This window comes from Durio zibethinus, chromosome 12 (genome assembly GCF_047325235.1).
Source record: "Durio zibethinus cultivar Kanyao isolate XHJ-2024 chromosome 12, ASM4732523v1, whole genome shotgun sequence".
NCBI classification, from domain to species: Eukaryota; Viridiplantae; Streptophyta; class Magnoliopsida; order Malvales; family Malvaceae; genus Durio; species Durio zibethinus.
In genome coordinates, this window is record NC_143173.1 from 7,035,036 (window position 1) to 7,047,856 (window position 12,821).

Here is a 12,821-nt window from a genome sequence, read left to right on the forward strand (position 1 = left end):
GTACACCTTCTTATATAGAGAGATCAAGATGAGACAAATGACCCATAGATTTAGATTCGTTGACCTGAAGATCATTAGTGAGCAGAGTGGCATTTTCGTTTTTCATTGTCATCATGTGACTCAATGCATGCAAAAATAGGCTAATTATTATTTTCTCTCGTATAATGTTGCGTAAGTTATATTCATACAAATAATTATTCCAACCTCACTCAAATTTGAGATGATGCTTAATCTGAGTATATCATTCTTACTATTTTGCAGTCGTCATTAGCAGCTTATTGTAATTGATACAAATTCTTTTATGCCATACTTATTTAATTTCGCTCAACCAACGACGATGCCTAATCCCGATATTCAAAATTTTATAAAGGGGTATTATATGTTATCATATTATCTTTTGTTTCTTCATAATTACTTTTATTTTTGTATTAAGTAATTTTTTTCTTTTCAATTTAGAGGAATATCCATAGTTGATATGAACGCAAAGATAAAATGGGTGTCATTATTGTAAAACTTATTTTTTTATAATGAGTTTGTTTTGATAAATTTTTTCTAAACCCATTAAATTTATTTTTCAGGTATCTCGTCAACCAGAATATACTGAATGTGGTTATTATATCTTTCGTTTTATGAGGGAGATAGTTTTATATAATTTTATGACCACACCATTCAAGGTTAGTATTAATTTCATAAAATTGTTATATCTTAAAAAAAAAAAAGCTAAATTATTTTCTTATTTATTAGCATTTACTTTTGATTTTTTTTAGTGGGAGAATAAAGGAAACTTTACAATAGACAAACTTGATGAAGTCCGTAAAGAATGGTATGATTATATATTATCGTTTGCTAAACCTTGAGGTTGGAGATTGTTGGTTGGGTGTAAATATATACATTTTATTTTCTATAATGTTTTTAACACGCCATGTTGAATGAATAATTTAAGTTTCTAGATTGGGGTATTAGTTTAATATTATTGCTATAAATTTGTTTTATATCAATTGACAGCTTATATGAATACACATATATTGAGTATGATTATTTGAAAAAGTATATTTATATGATAACATTATCAGTTTTAAATTCAGATGTGTGGTCAATTTATTGACATACTATAATGTTCATAATGTCAATTTCAAAATGTAATTCATAATATCACATATATAAACTAAATGTTTTATGGATATAAACCTATAACTGACTTCTATAAATGCCTTCAATAATTACCTCTAATTTTTTTTTAGGATTATTCAAGGCGTTTTTGTTAGAAAACACATTAAATAATCCCTTTAAAAAATTGAATATTTATATGAATATATCTATGTGAACATAGAAAAATATTTATATGAATATAAATATTACTATATATGTAGATTATTTATAATTTGATTTTCGATTTAGAATGATTTTAAAATTTTATGAAACCATATTAAAATTGAAATATTAATTGAAGGCGTTTATGGCCAAAAACACCTTGAATAATCCCTTTCAATTTTTTTGAAGAGATTACTAAAGGCGGTTTTTAGCTAGAAAACGCCTTGAATAATCCCTTACAAAATAATGAATGATGTTATTGAAGGCGTTTCTGGTTAAAAATACCTTGAATAATTTGTGGATTATTCAAAACATTTTTGGTCAAAAACGCAGTCAATAATTCCTTTAATAAATTTTTATGAGAGATTATTAAAGGTATTTTTGATAAAAAAAAATACCTTCAATAATCCATTCTAAATTTTTTTAGAGGATTATTGAAGGCATTTATGGTAAAAAAACACCTTCAATAATCCCTTTCAAAATTTTTTGTATGGATTATTGAAGGTGTTTTTTGTCAAAAACACCTTCAATAATCCTTTTCAATTTTTTGTAAGCCAATAGTTTTTTTTATTTTGAGCCTATACTGACAGTTACGTTAATAACAATTAGTATATAACATATTTATACTGATAGATAGTCATATACCATAAAAAAAAGTTTATTTATACCGATGGTTAAATAAAGTGTTAGTATAAATATGCTATATTTTGACGGTATTAAAATCTATCAGTAAAAGTCTCTTTTACAGATGAAATTTAACTGTTAGTAAATAATTCATACAAAAGATTTTTTTGTAGGGATTATTAAAGGCATTTTTTACCGAAAATGCCTTCAATATTCCCTCTCTAAAAATTTTTGAATGGATTACTGAAGGTGTTTTTGATAAAAAAAATACCTTCAATAATCTCATTCAATTTTTTGTAAGCTAATATTGTTTTGTTTTGAGCCTATATTGATGTTTACGTTAATAACCGTCAGTATATAACATATTTATATTGACGAATAGTCATATACCGTAAAAAAAAAAATTTTTTATATGAACGGTTAAATAAAATATTGGTATAAGTATGGTATATTCAATAGTTTTAAAAATCCATGATTAAAAGTCTATTTTATTGACAAAATTTGACCTTTAATATAACCAAGCTTCTATATATGGATAATATTTTGTAGTGAGAACATATTTGATGAATATCTAAGTTTGATTTTTTTGCTTATCTCCTATTCTTACATCGTCATCTCATAAATGCCTCCAAATCACACTACAGTCTCATTCCGTGGATGATATAGATTGGGATTGGCCTTCTAAGGAGACACAATTCGATGATGTCGAAAGGCTCTTGTTGAAGGCACTTGGATCACCGAATTAAGTGGATCCTTTACGGGGATAGTTTGGTCAATAATATCACAGAACAAATGGAAGGACATGTTCAACGACAACTTTTAGATGATTTGTGGAGGAACAGAGATTACTGGATTTAATGCCAAGGCCGCATTTGATGTTGGGAATGGATTTGAAAATTTAAGCTTGTCATGAAGTTGATTTATTGTGTTCTACCACTTATGTGATGAAGCTAGCCAGGGATGAGAAAAAAAATCAAGAAATTTGAAAATCGATTCAAAATCATAGTATTCAGTTTCGATCAAGTTCGAATGTTAAACATATATATTAGGTTCGGATTGGATTTTGGATCGGGAGGTAAAAAGCCGAAAAAAATGAATTGAATCGAATTATATATTTTTTTTAGTTTTTATATATATTTTAAAATTTTATAATATAAAAATAATAATTTTATATCTAATTATACTTAAATATATTAAAATTTTATATTAAAATAATATATAAAAATTAAAAATTAAAAATAGATAAATCAAACCAAATCAAACCTATAAAATTTGATTCGATTCGAATTGAATAAAAATTTGATTTAAATTTTAATTAAATTTTAAAATTTTATAATATTATATAATATTTAAAAAAATCGAATCAATTCAAATTTAACCGTTATCTCCCTTAAAGTTGACTAATCTTAATCATAAGTTAGTACCAACTACAAGATCATGCAGTGTGTCAGAAAAAGAGGGTCAACAAAAAATTCAAGGTCAAATTGTGGGATTTGGTTTCTCAACTCATGCAAAAATCAGAATTTAGTTACTATATACTAATTTGAACAATTTAATTTTTATATTTTTTTAAATGTAAAATATCAGTTCAAATTGTAACTGAATTACAAATTAAACTTTAAATTATTTACTCAGGTAGTTAAGTAACTCAAATTCAAGTATCTAAACGACCCATTTAAATATCTTTATGACTATGGAAAACATTGCAGGAACATTTATTTCTCTAATTAAAAAACTTGTAGATAAGGACATACAAAGGCACCTAATTATTGAGATGTAAGAAGATAAGGTCTTGATATGCTATTTACAATTTTCTTTAAAGAAATCATCATTCAATGAGTTCCACTGGGACTTACCTAAACAATTTTGATTACGAACAAATTTTCCATGTGCTCCAGATATTTTCTGGTTGCGAATCTACATGCTATATTTGGACTATAATTTTATGGGAAAATGCTACTGATTCAATTGAATTCCATGTCATGGCTCAAGGCAAAAGCTTTATTAGACATTGAAATGAACCACATGTCATAGGACAGAAACTATAAATTCTCACTACACTTAAAACCACCCACGTTTAGAGCCAAGACAAACAAAGGTAGAAAAATTCAACAGATGAAGTACATGGACAAATTTACAATAATAAAAATAGGAAATGAAATGAGATGAGGAACATCATAGACCATTAGCTGCTGCTTTCATATGAAATACAGATCTACTAATCTCTTGGTTCTTCTTCATCTTCGGCACCTTCTGCCCCAACTTCCTCGTAGTCTTTCTCGAGAGCAGCAAGATCTTCATGGGCTTATGAGAATTCACCTTCCTCCATTCCTTCACCCACGTACGAGTGAACAAATGCTCTCTTGGCATACATGAGATCAAATTTGTGGTCAATTCGGGAGAAAACCTCTGCCATAGTTGTGTTATTGCTGATCGTACACGCTGCACGTTGTTCCTTAGCAAGATCACCCCCTGGTACCACTGTGGGTGGCTGATAGTTGATACCACACTCGAAACCAGTAGGGCACCTGAAACATCAGCTCCACATCATTATCATCTTCTGCAGATTCAGAGTCATATTTTCTAACCCCTTCAGTCCCAGCTGACTGCACCCATTTGGGCCACTCCTGTTCACCTCCATATAAAAATCTGCCATCTTTACCTTTTATTTGTTTTTTTATTTCAACAGAAGAAATTGTATTAGAGCATTCAGGAAGCGGATGTGACAGAAAAGAGGTTGGTTTCGACGACAGCGATTGCCTGATGAGGCCATCTTCACTCAAACTTCGGTTCAGATGCTCCTTTGCTGATAGTGTCCAATTTCGCTTGGGATAGAACATATCATCGCCGGTAACGTTGAAAAGTGCAGCCATAGTTTTCCTGTTTGAAGAAACAAAGTCAGACATAAATATAAAGATGAAAGAGTTTTATTCAAAGAAATTTAGCTTGAATCTGGTGGCAGGCAAACTACCAACAAAAGGTACGGGAAACAAAAAAAAAATGAATTTAGCTTTCAGCATATCAAACCTGTTTGGTCGATATGTTCTAGAAGAAGCCCTCTCATAAAACCTCTGTCCTATAAGCAAGCCTGAGAAATCTGGCCATCCACTATCATCATTGTTAAAACAAGGAAAGAATCCATCTGCTTTTTGTCAAACAATTAATTATAATGTCAATACTCATCAAAAAATAAATATATGTAACAGTATTAAAAAAAAACTAAACAAAATGAACAACAAAAACTCAAAATTTACATACCACTGAAGCCAAACAGATCTCCTAGTTTGGGGACCATTGGCTCTGCTTTGCATAAAAGGCAGTTCTCGGTAGATCAAAAGATAAACCTTCAGCAGTGTTATCGATTGAAAATGGAATTGTCACCTCTTTGTCAGCAGCAAATGGGATTATCAGATCAAATAAAGAAGAATTTGTTGCAGGCTCTAGGTCAGGACTGGCTTGGGGATTGGTGAAGACTTTGAGCTTGTGTATATATAGATGAAACTGAGAATGACATCAAATTACAAGAGAAGACTTTCCCAAGAAGAGGAAAGGTGCCTAAACAAATCATTAACATTTATTGTTATCATGCTTACATAGTTTATCTCATGGTTTGGGGTATATTGACAGATAGCTACATCAATTATAAATGGTCGAATAATGACAAATACAAACAAAAAAATGTTGATTATGTAGGATTTACAAAAATATTTATCAAGCAGGCTTGTTTGATATGGAAATGTCAAGATCTTAAATATGGAAGTGAAAGAAGTGAGATGAATGGTTTCTTCGAACTGAAGGGGATGTCCCAGAGAAATGGTTTCTTGCATATTGAAGGCGACGTTGAAGATTAGACAGCTTGTTATGGTAAGGGTAATGAGGAAAATGGGGGCTGAGTAGATATGAATGGTAGACTTAGATCCACATGCCCAATACATTGTCTACCTCAGCTTGATCATTGGGAATTTGCAATGCCAATGCCCAATGGGTTAAGAACTGATAACACTGACTAGTTTGCACTGGGCTTTGTATTTTGAGTGTAAACTGATAAACTTTGTTCGCATATTGATAAGAAATTACAATCGAAGATGTTATGATATATCAACAATGCAAAGGGTATTTGGTTAGTGATTTTCGAAAAATAATTTTTATATTTTTAAATATTTATTTGATAAAAAATTAATTAGTTAATAAAAATAATTTATTGATAAATGAAAAATGAGGTAATTTTTTTTAAAAAATTATTATTGATTATGAGTAAAATTATTTATAAATATATTTGAGTATAATTTTATTTAAGTTGTATTTTGTACATTATTCTTTTAAATTCAAACATAATTTTGACTCGATTTAAAATATTATTATATTAATAAAAAATTTTATTTAATTTTATTTTAAAAAATTAAAGTATTAATATTAAAATTTTTTTAATATTTTAATATTAAATATTTTATAGTTCTACTCAAGTAAAATTTTGAATATCATATTTTATGTTCGATTTTAATTTAATTCTACTTAAAATATTTTATTTAATTTTAATTAAAAATTTAAAATATCAACATTAAAAGCCTTTTGATATTTCAATTTTAAATATTTTTATTTTGTATATTATTAAACAAAAATTTTTTTAATATGTCAATAATAAATAGTATTATATTATTATTTTAATAACAAATAATAACATATATAATAATATTTTTATTATTTTAAAAATTAATGTTAAATAATATAATAATATTATTTTCTTAATATGAATATTTTAATAATTTATTATTATTTTTTAGTTTAAAAAACATAATTTTATATTTTTATTTATTAAAGTATTTATATTACTATTTTAATAATAAATACAAATAAAAATATTTTGTTATGATTTAATAATATATACTTTCAATATAAAATATAAATATTTTAACAGTTCAAATATTTTAATAATAAATATTCTTATTTTAATATTAATAAAAATAATATCTTAAGAATAATAATATTATTTTAAATATTTTAAAATATTAATATAAAGAATAAAAGATTATTTTATTTTATTTTTATATTAACATAATATTTTAATATTAAATATTATTAAAATATAAATATTTTGGAATATTAATAATTTTAATAATAAACAATTTTTAATATTTTAATAATTATATTAATATTATTTAAAAAAGACAGATTAAAAAAAAACAATTAGATAATAAAAAATATTTTTATTAATTTATAAATATTTTTTAAAAAATATCTTTTAAAAGGGAATTTTAGGAAATAAACAGAACCTAAGTAACGTATGATTTTTTAATTTAAAAATTCAAAAATTTTTAGTGTTTCAATATTCAAGTTTCTCCAGCAATTTCATACAATAATTAAACGAAGGTTTTATTTGACAAGCACGTCAATTCCTTGAGTTTTCAACAAGAGAGCAATTCCCCTTTGCTACCAATCTTAACAGATTCGCAAAATCAGTTATGTTATCATATGATTTCTTACCTTCAAATTTCAAAGAATCTCCAGAATTTCTTTCATTCAAATGTTTGAACTCCAAAAGAAAAAAAAATTTTTTTTTCCATTTTCATGATTCGGATGCATAATAAGACTCGATTTACTTTTAGGTTTTAGATGAGGTGGCGTGCGTGATAAAGACCTAGAACTTGTCTCAGCCAGAATCGAGAGGAGCAAAATCCCAAAATTTTATGGGGATCTTTTGAGTTTTGATTGTCGTTTTTATTAGAAGTATTGGGTGTTGATAATAACTGGTTGGCTCTTTTCGTGCTGACCTAGGAGGTATAGCTGGCTACGTAGAGGCTCTCAATATGCACGCGGCAAAATTTAATTGGTAGTTGCAGATAAAACCTTAAATCCAGAAACTTTTTCATTTAAAGCTCTTTCCTCTCTTCTCACTGTTCTTTTCCTAAAAGAAAAAGAAGAGTTGATCCGTGGCTCTCTCTTTCAAACTGTTGCTTAATTTAATTGGAGTGCTAGCGTCCGTAGTTTCATACTTTCTTTGAAGGAACGAAAACTGTTAGATTCTCAAAGGAAGAGAAAGAACAAATCTAAGCCTTGGGAGAGCCACCATGTCCACCGATTCCATTTCCACGCAGCTCCGCCTCCAAGAGCTTGAGGACATCTTAGGCCCCGACCTGACCCAATTCAAAATTCTCATCTGTCAGCTGATTTTCAACGACGAAGACCAAGTTTCGCGAGCCAAATCTTTCTTCTCTGTACTAGAAATTGTCATCTTGATTCACTCTCCCTCGCTCTCTCCCGACTTCTCTCCTCTTCTCTTCCTGATCTCTGTGCCCAAATTGCCTTACTTCTCAGCGAAATTTTCACCACCTCCTCCTTTTAAGTGCCCGAGAAAACCACACTGGACACCCTCAAGTTGGCTCTTTTATCCGCCTTCAGAAACAAACTGTTTAAATTAAATGTCGATAATGTCTTCCAAACCATCTCTGACTTCCATGCCACTTGCAGTTGGCCGGAGCTATTGCCGTTCCTGTTTGACTGCGTGAATTCTCAAAGTCCCAATCTTCAAGAATATGCACTTTTGGTTTTTAAGAGGTTGGCTTAAAATTTATATGGCAATGCTACCCGAATTACTCATTTAAAGACTTTCCAGCAAATTTTTAGAGAATGTTTGGATAATTGTATGAGGTGTGATGTTAAGATTGCTGCTTTGGATGCTTTAATCAGTTTTGTTCAGTTTATTCCAAACCAGAACGATACTAATAGGTTTGATTATTTATTGCCTTTGATGATGAAGAGTTTGACTAATGCTCTGAATTCAGGGTCAGAATCAAAGTCTGGGGAATCTTTGTAGTTGTTAATCAAATTAGCAGAGACTGACCCAAGGTTCTTTGAGAGGCAGTTAGAGAAAGTACTACGATTGATGTTGATGATCGCAGTTAATGATAGTTTAGAGGTAGACATAAAACATTTGGTGATTGAATTCCTGATAACATTGGTGGAGAAGGATTCAGGGATGATAAGCAAGGAGCCACAATTTATAAAGAGGATGTTTGATGAGTTAATTTATATGTTATTCAATATTGAGGGTGTAGATGAGGATGAGGATGAGTATGAGTATGAGGCTGGAAAATTTTGGGAGACGAGTAATTACATATTAGGAAAAAAAAGTTTGAGTAAGTTGTCTATTTTGTTAGGTGAAAAGCCGATCTTTCAGTCAGTTCTACGCTTGTTCTTACATTTGTTCAGTACATTCATATGGCAACAACAACATGCTGCTCTCATTGCTATTTGGGAAATTGCTAAGGATTGCTATAAGGTTGGAAGTTACATTAGTAATTGATTTGATTATAGTATATGTTTTGCTCTTAATTAATTAAATTTGAGACTTGCTTCATTGGTTAATTACTATTGGTTGGATGAGGGAGTTTATTTTGATAAGATTGCTAACATGTTTTGTTCACTTCAAATGTTTGACAATGTTTGATACATATATACTATATATTTTTTGTTTATTCTATATGAGCATTTGTGTTTTTGGGTATTTGATGTAACATAGGTTCTCTGTTGTATATCTAATAAAGAATTCATTTAGACATGCTTCTTGGTTTGGAGGCAAAGTTAATCTTGAGAAGTTTGTTTGTATGCTTCATTTACCTCCAAATGAATTTCGTTTATGTTTTTACCTTATTGGTACAGGTGATGCTAGAAAATTTGGAAGAGGTAGTGCCTAAGGTTTTGAAGTCATTAAATGATACACATCCTTGTGTTCGATTGGTAGCTATTAATGCTATTAGAGAGTTGTCTGAGGAGTTGGGTCCAGAGTTGCAAACACAATATCATGAGATAAGTCTAATCACATTAGTTGAAGTTATGAATGACTTCCAAAGTTCTAAACTGAAGGTCTGTGCACCTTTTAGTGTTTGCATTTATCATTACTACTACTTTTTTGAGTTGCAGTTTCCTGTCTTTTTTTCTTCTTTGTTAGTTTGTTGAATTACTAGATTTATATAGAGTTATCAACTTCTGCGCGTGGGGTGATTTTTGTTTGTTTTGTTTTATGGTATTTGTCTTTGTTATGTTGTTGCATATGCATTCAATGATGGTTAGACGCTAGCTATTTGTACTTGTCAATTATTCATTTTTCAGTCACATCACTCAGTTGATGCTATTTGCTTTCTGGCAGTCATGTAGTTTGCAAATACATAATCAAGATATTGTCCAATAATATTTGGATTTTTTAAAATTGTTTATGCAATCTTTAAATATTTGAGCCTTTACATAGGTTAGGACTTAGGATTCAATATTAGAACAAATGAAAATAGACAAAGGAAGGGAAATATTTTTATGTGTATGTGTTCATGTGATGTGGGGTTAGAGACACAGATTGTGAAAGTTGCTAAGATAATAATTATCATTACAAGCCCCGGTTATTTTGCATACCTTTTAAGTAAATTAAGGTGAATTTTCTTATCCATTTAAGTGTCATGTTCTCGATAGTGCTATACTTGAATGAATAGTGATAATACGTATTCACTTCTGACACCATAAGTTTATTATGGTAGTCTCCAACAGCTATCTAAGATTAGTAAACTTGCCATACTAGTTAAATACTTTTTTTTCTTTTCATGGTCTGATTAAAATTGTTAGGATAAGCATTCAAATAATTAAATTGGTGAAAGTATTCATTTGAAGATCTAAATAATATATTATGGAAAAAAATGTCTAATCACAGAAAATATACACCTTTATTATTGTAGTCACGTTTGTTGTTTGTCTGTGTAAGAAGGGCCCTGCTGCTTCAGCTTTCGTTGGTTTCATCGACAATGGCACCCAAAATATCCAAGATCTATATAAGAAGATTGTGAATGATTGTTGTACAATGGTAAATAATCTTTCACTCGAATTTGGCATTTGTTTCTGAGAAATTATTTTGTTAACTGAGTTAAGGAAGAAGATTTACACTACAGCATAAGATACAATTATCATCAAATTTATGTTCGAATCACGGGTTGTCCCTTGCATTGCAGACTACAACATTGTTTTCTGAATCCAATTACTAGCATTATTTTTATTATTACTTTTTTTGTATAATTAAGGATGAAGATTTTAAACTGCATTGTAATGATCACCAAATTGAATTCCAATCACAATTCATCTCTAGCATTGCAAATAGCAATAAGTTAAGTTTTGTTCTGTAGTCTTGTTAAAAATAAGAGGAAGGTTTGTATAATTTAACTATTATATATATTAAAAGAAAAAAAAAAAAGCATTCTTTCCCTTTTTTTCTTTTCTTTAACTACTATGTAAACTCTAGAGCACGTCTTGAATTTTATAGCTTTGATGGTATACTTAGTACAGAACATATTTGATTAATATATGAGTTTGATTTTTGCTTATCTTCTGTTCTTTGATTTTTGCTTATATTCTGTTCTTACATCGCCATCTCATAAGTGCCTCCAAATCACATTGTAGAGTCTTTTGGTGGATGATATATCAGCCTTCATGCTATTCAATGATATCGAAGAGCTCTTGTTAGAGTAAATTGAATAACCAGATTAATTGCATACTCTATGGGGATAGTTTGGTCAATAATTTTGCAGAACAAATGGAGGGACAGGTTTCAAAAGCAACCTTTGGATGATTTGTGAAAGGCACAGGGATCATCGAATTTGATGCCGAGATCGCATTTGATGTTGGGAACGAATTTGAAAATTTAAGCTTGTCATGAAGTTGATTTATTATGTTTTACCACTATATGATGAAGCTGGCTACTTTTATTTGTAAGTTAGTACCAATTACAGGATCAGGCCAGGTGCTAGAAAAAGAGGGTCAACAAAAAAATTAAGGTTAAATTATGGGATTTTGTTTTTCAATTCATGCAAAAATCAGAATTTAGTTACCGTATAATAATTCGAACAAATTTAATTTTTATACTTTTTAAATGTAAAATGTCAGTTCAAAATGCAACAGAGTTACAAATTCACGGCTAAATTGTTTACTCAAGTAGTCAAGTAAGTTAAATTCAATTATCCTAATGTCCATTTTGATTGTGTTAATGACAATGGAAAAAATTGCAGGAGCATTTATTTCTCTAATCAAACAACTTGGTGATAAGGACATACAAAGGCACCTACTTATTGAGATGGAAGAGGATAAGGTCTTGATATGCTATTTACAATTTTCTTTAAAGAAATCATCATTCAATGAGTTCCACTGTGACTTACCTAAGCAATTTTGATTACAGAACAAATTTCCCATGTGCTCTAGATATTTTTTGGTTGCTCATCTACATGCTCTATCTAGACTATAATTTTGTGGGAAGATGCTACTGATTCAATTGAATTTTAAGTCATGGCTTAAGGCAAAAGCTTTATCAGACATTGAAATGGACCGCATCTCATAGGACAGAAACTATAAATTCTCACTAAACTTAAACCACCCCCGTTCAGAGCCAAGACATAAAAAGGTAGACAAATTCAACAGATGAAGTACATGGACAAATTTACAATAATAAAAACTGAAATGAGTTGAAGAACATGATAGACCATTAGTTGCTGCTTTCATGAAATACAGATCTACTAATCTTCTGGTTCTTCTTCATCTTTTGCACCTTTTGCCCCAACTTCCTCATAGTCTTTCTCAAGAGCAGCAAGATCTTCACGAGCTTTTGAGAATTCACCTTGCTCCATTCCTTCACCTATATAAGAGTGAACAAATGCTCTCTCGGCATACATGAGATCAAACTTGTGGTCAACTCGGGAGAAAACCTCTGCCATAGCTGAGTTATTGTTGATCATACACGCTGCACATTATACCTTAGCAAGATCACCCCTTGGTACCACTGTGGGTGGCTGATAGTTGATACCACACTTGAAACCTGTAGGGCACCTGAAACAAAAGATGCATCACAGTCATTCAGATAACAA

At 29.8% G+C, this 12,821-nt stretch overlaps 2 protein-coding genes across 6 annotated transcripts; one reads left to right on the forward strand and one right to left on the reverse strand.

Annotated features, from left to right (window-relative positions):
- Positions 1–3,919: 3,919 nt before the first annotated feature.
- On the reverse strand, positions 3,920–5,393 carry LOC111297480 (protein EMBRYO SAC DEVELOPMENT ARREST 30-like). The gene is made up of 3 exons (XM_089769267.1): positions 5,194–5,393; positions 4,963–5,077; positions 3,920–4,815 (listed from the first exon to the last, which is right to left on the reverse strand). The coding sequence occupies exons 1-3, from the start codon at positions 5,228–5,230 to the stop codon at positions 4,401–4,403; spliced, it is 567 nt and encodes a 188-aa protein (XP_089625393.1). The 5' UTR covers positions 5,231–5,393; the 3' UTR covers positions 3,920–4,400.
- Positions 5,394–7,222: 1,829 nt separating this feature from the next.
- Positions 7,223–11,837, forward strand: LOC111296403 (uncharacterized). Of its 5 annotated transcripts, none has more exons than XM_089769257.1 (4): positions 7,223–9,211; positions 9,592–9,795; positions 10,679–10,777; positions 11,393–11,837. In XM_089769257.1, the coding sequence occupies exons 1-4, from the start codon at positions 8,816–8,818 to the stop codon at positions 11,429–11,431; spliced, it is 738 nt and encodes a 245-aa protein (XP_089625383.1). In that variant the 5' UTR covers positions 7,223–8,815; the 3' UTR covers positions 11,432–11,837. The 5 variants fall into 5 exon arrangements, 4 of the variants coding, with proteins under 4 accessions (XP_089625383.1, XP_089625384.1, XP_089625381.1 ...); XM_089769255.1 differs by having other exon boundaries at positions 7,750–9,211; positions 11,368–11,837; XM_089769256.1 differs by having other exon boundaries at positions 7,752–9,211; positions 10,682–10,777; positions 11,368–11,837.
- The last annotated feature ends 984 nt before the right edge of the window (positions 11,838–12,821 follow it).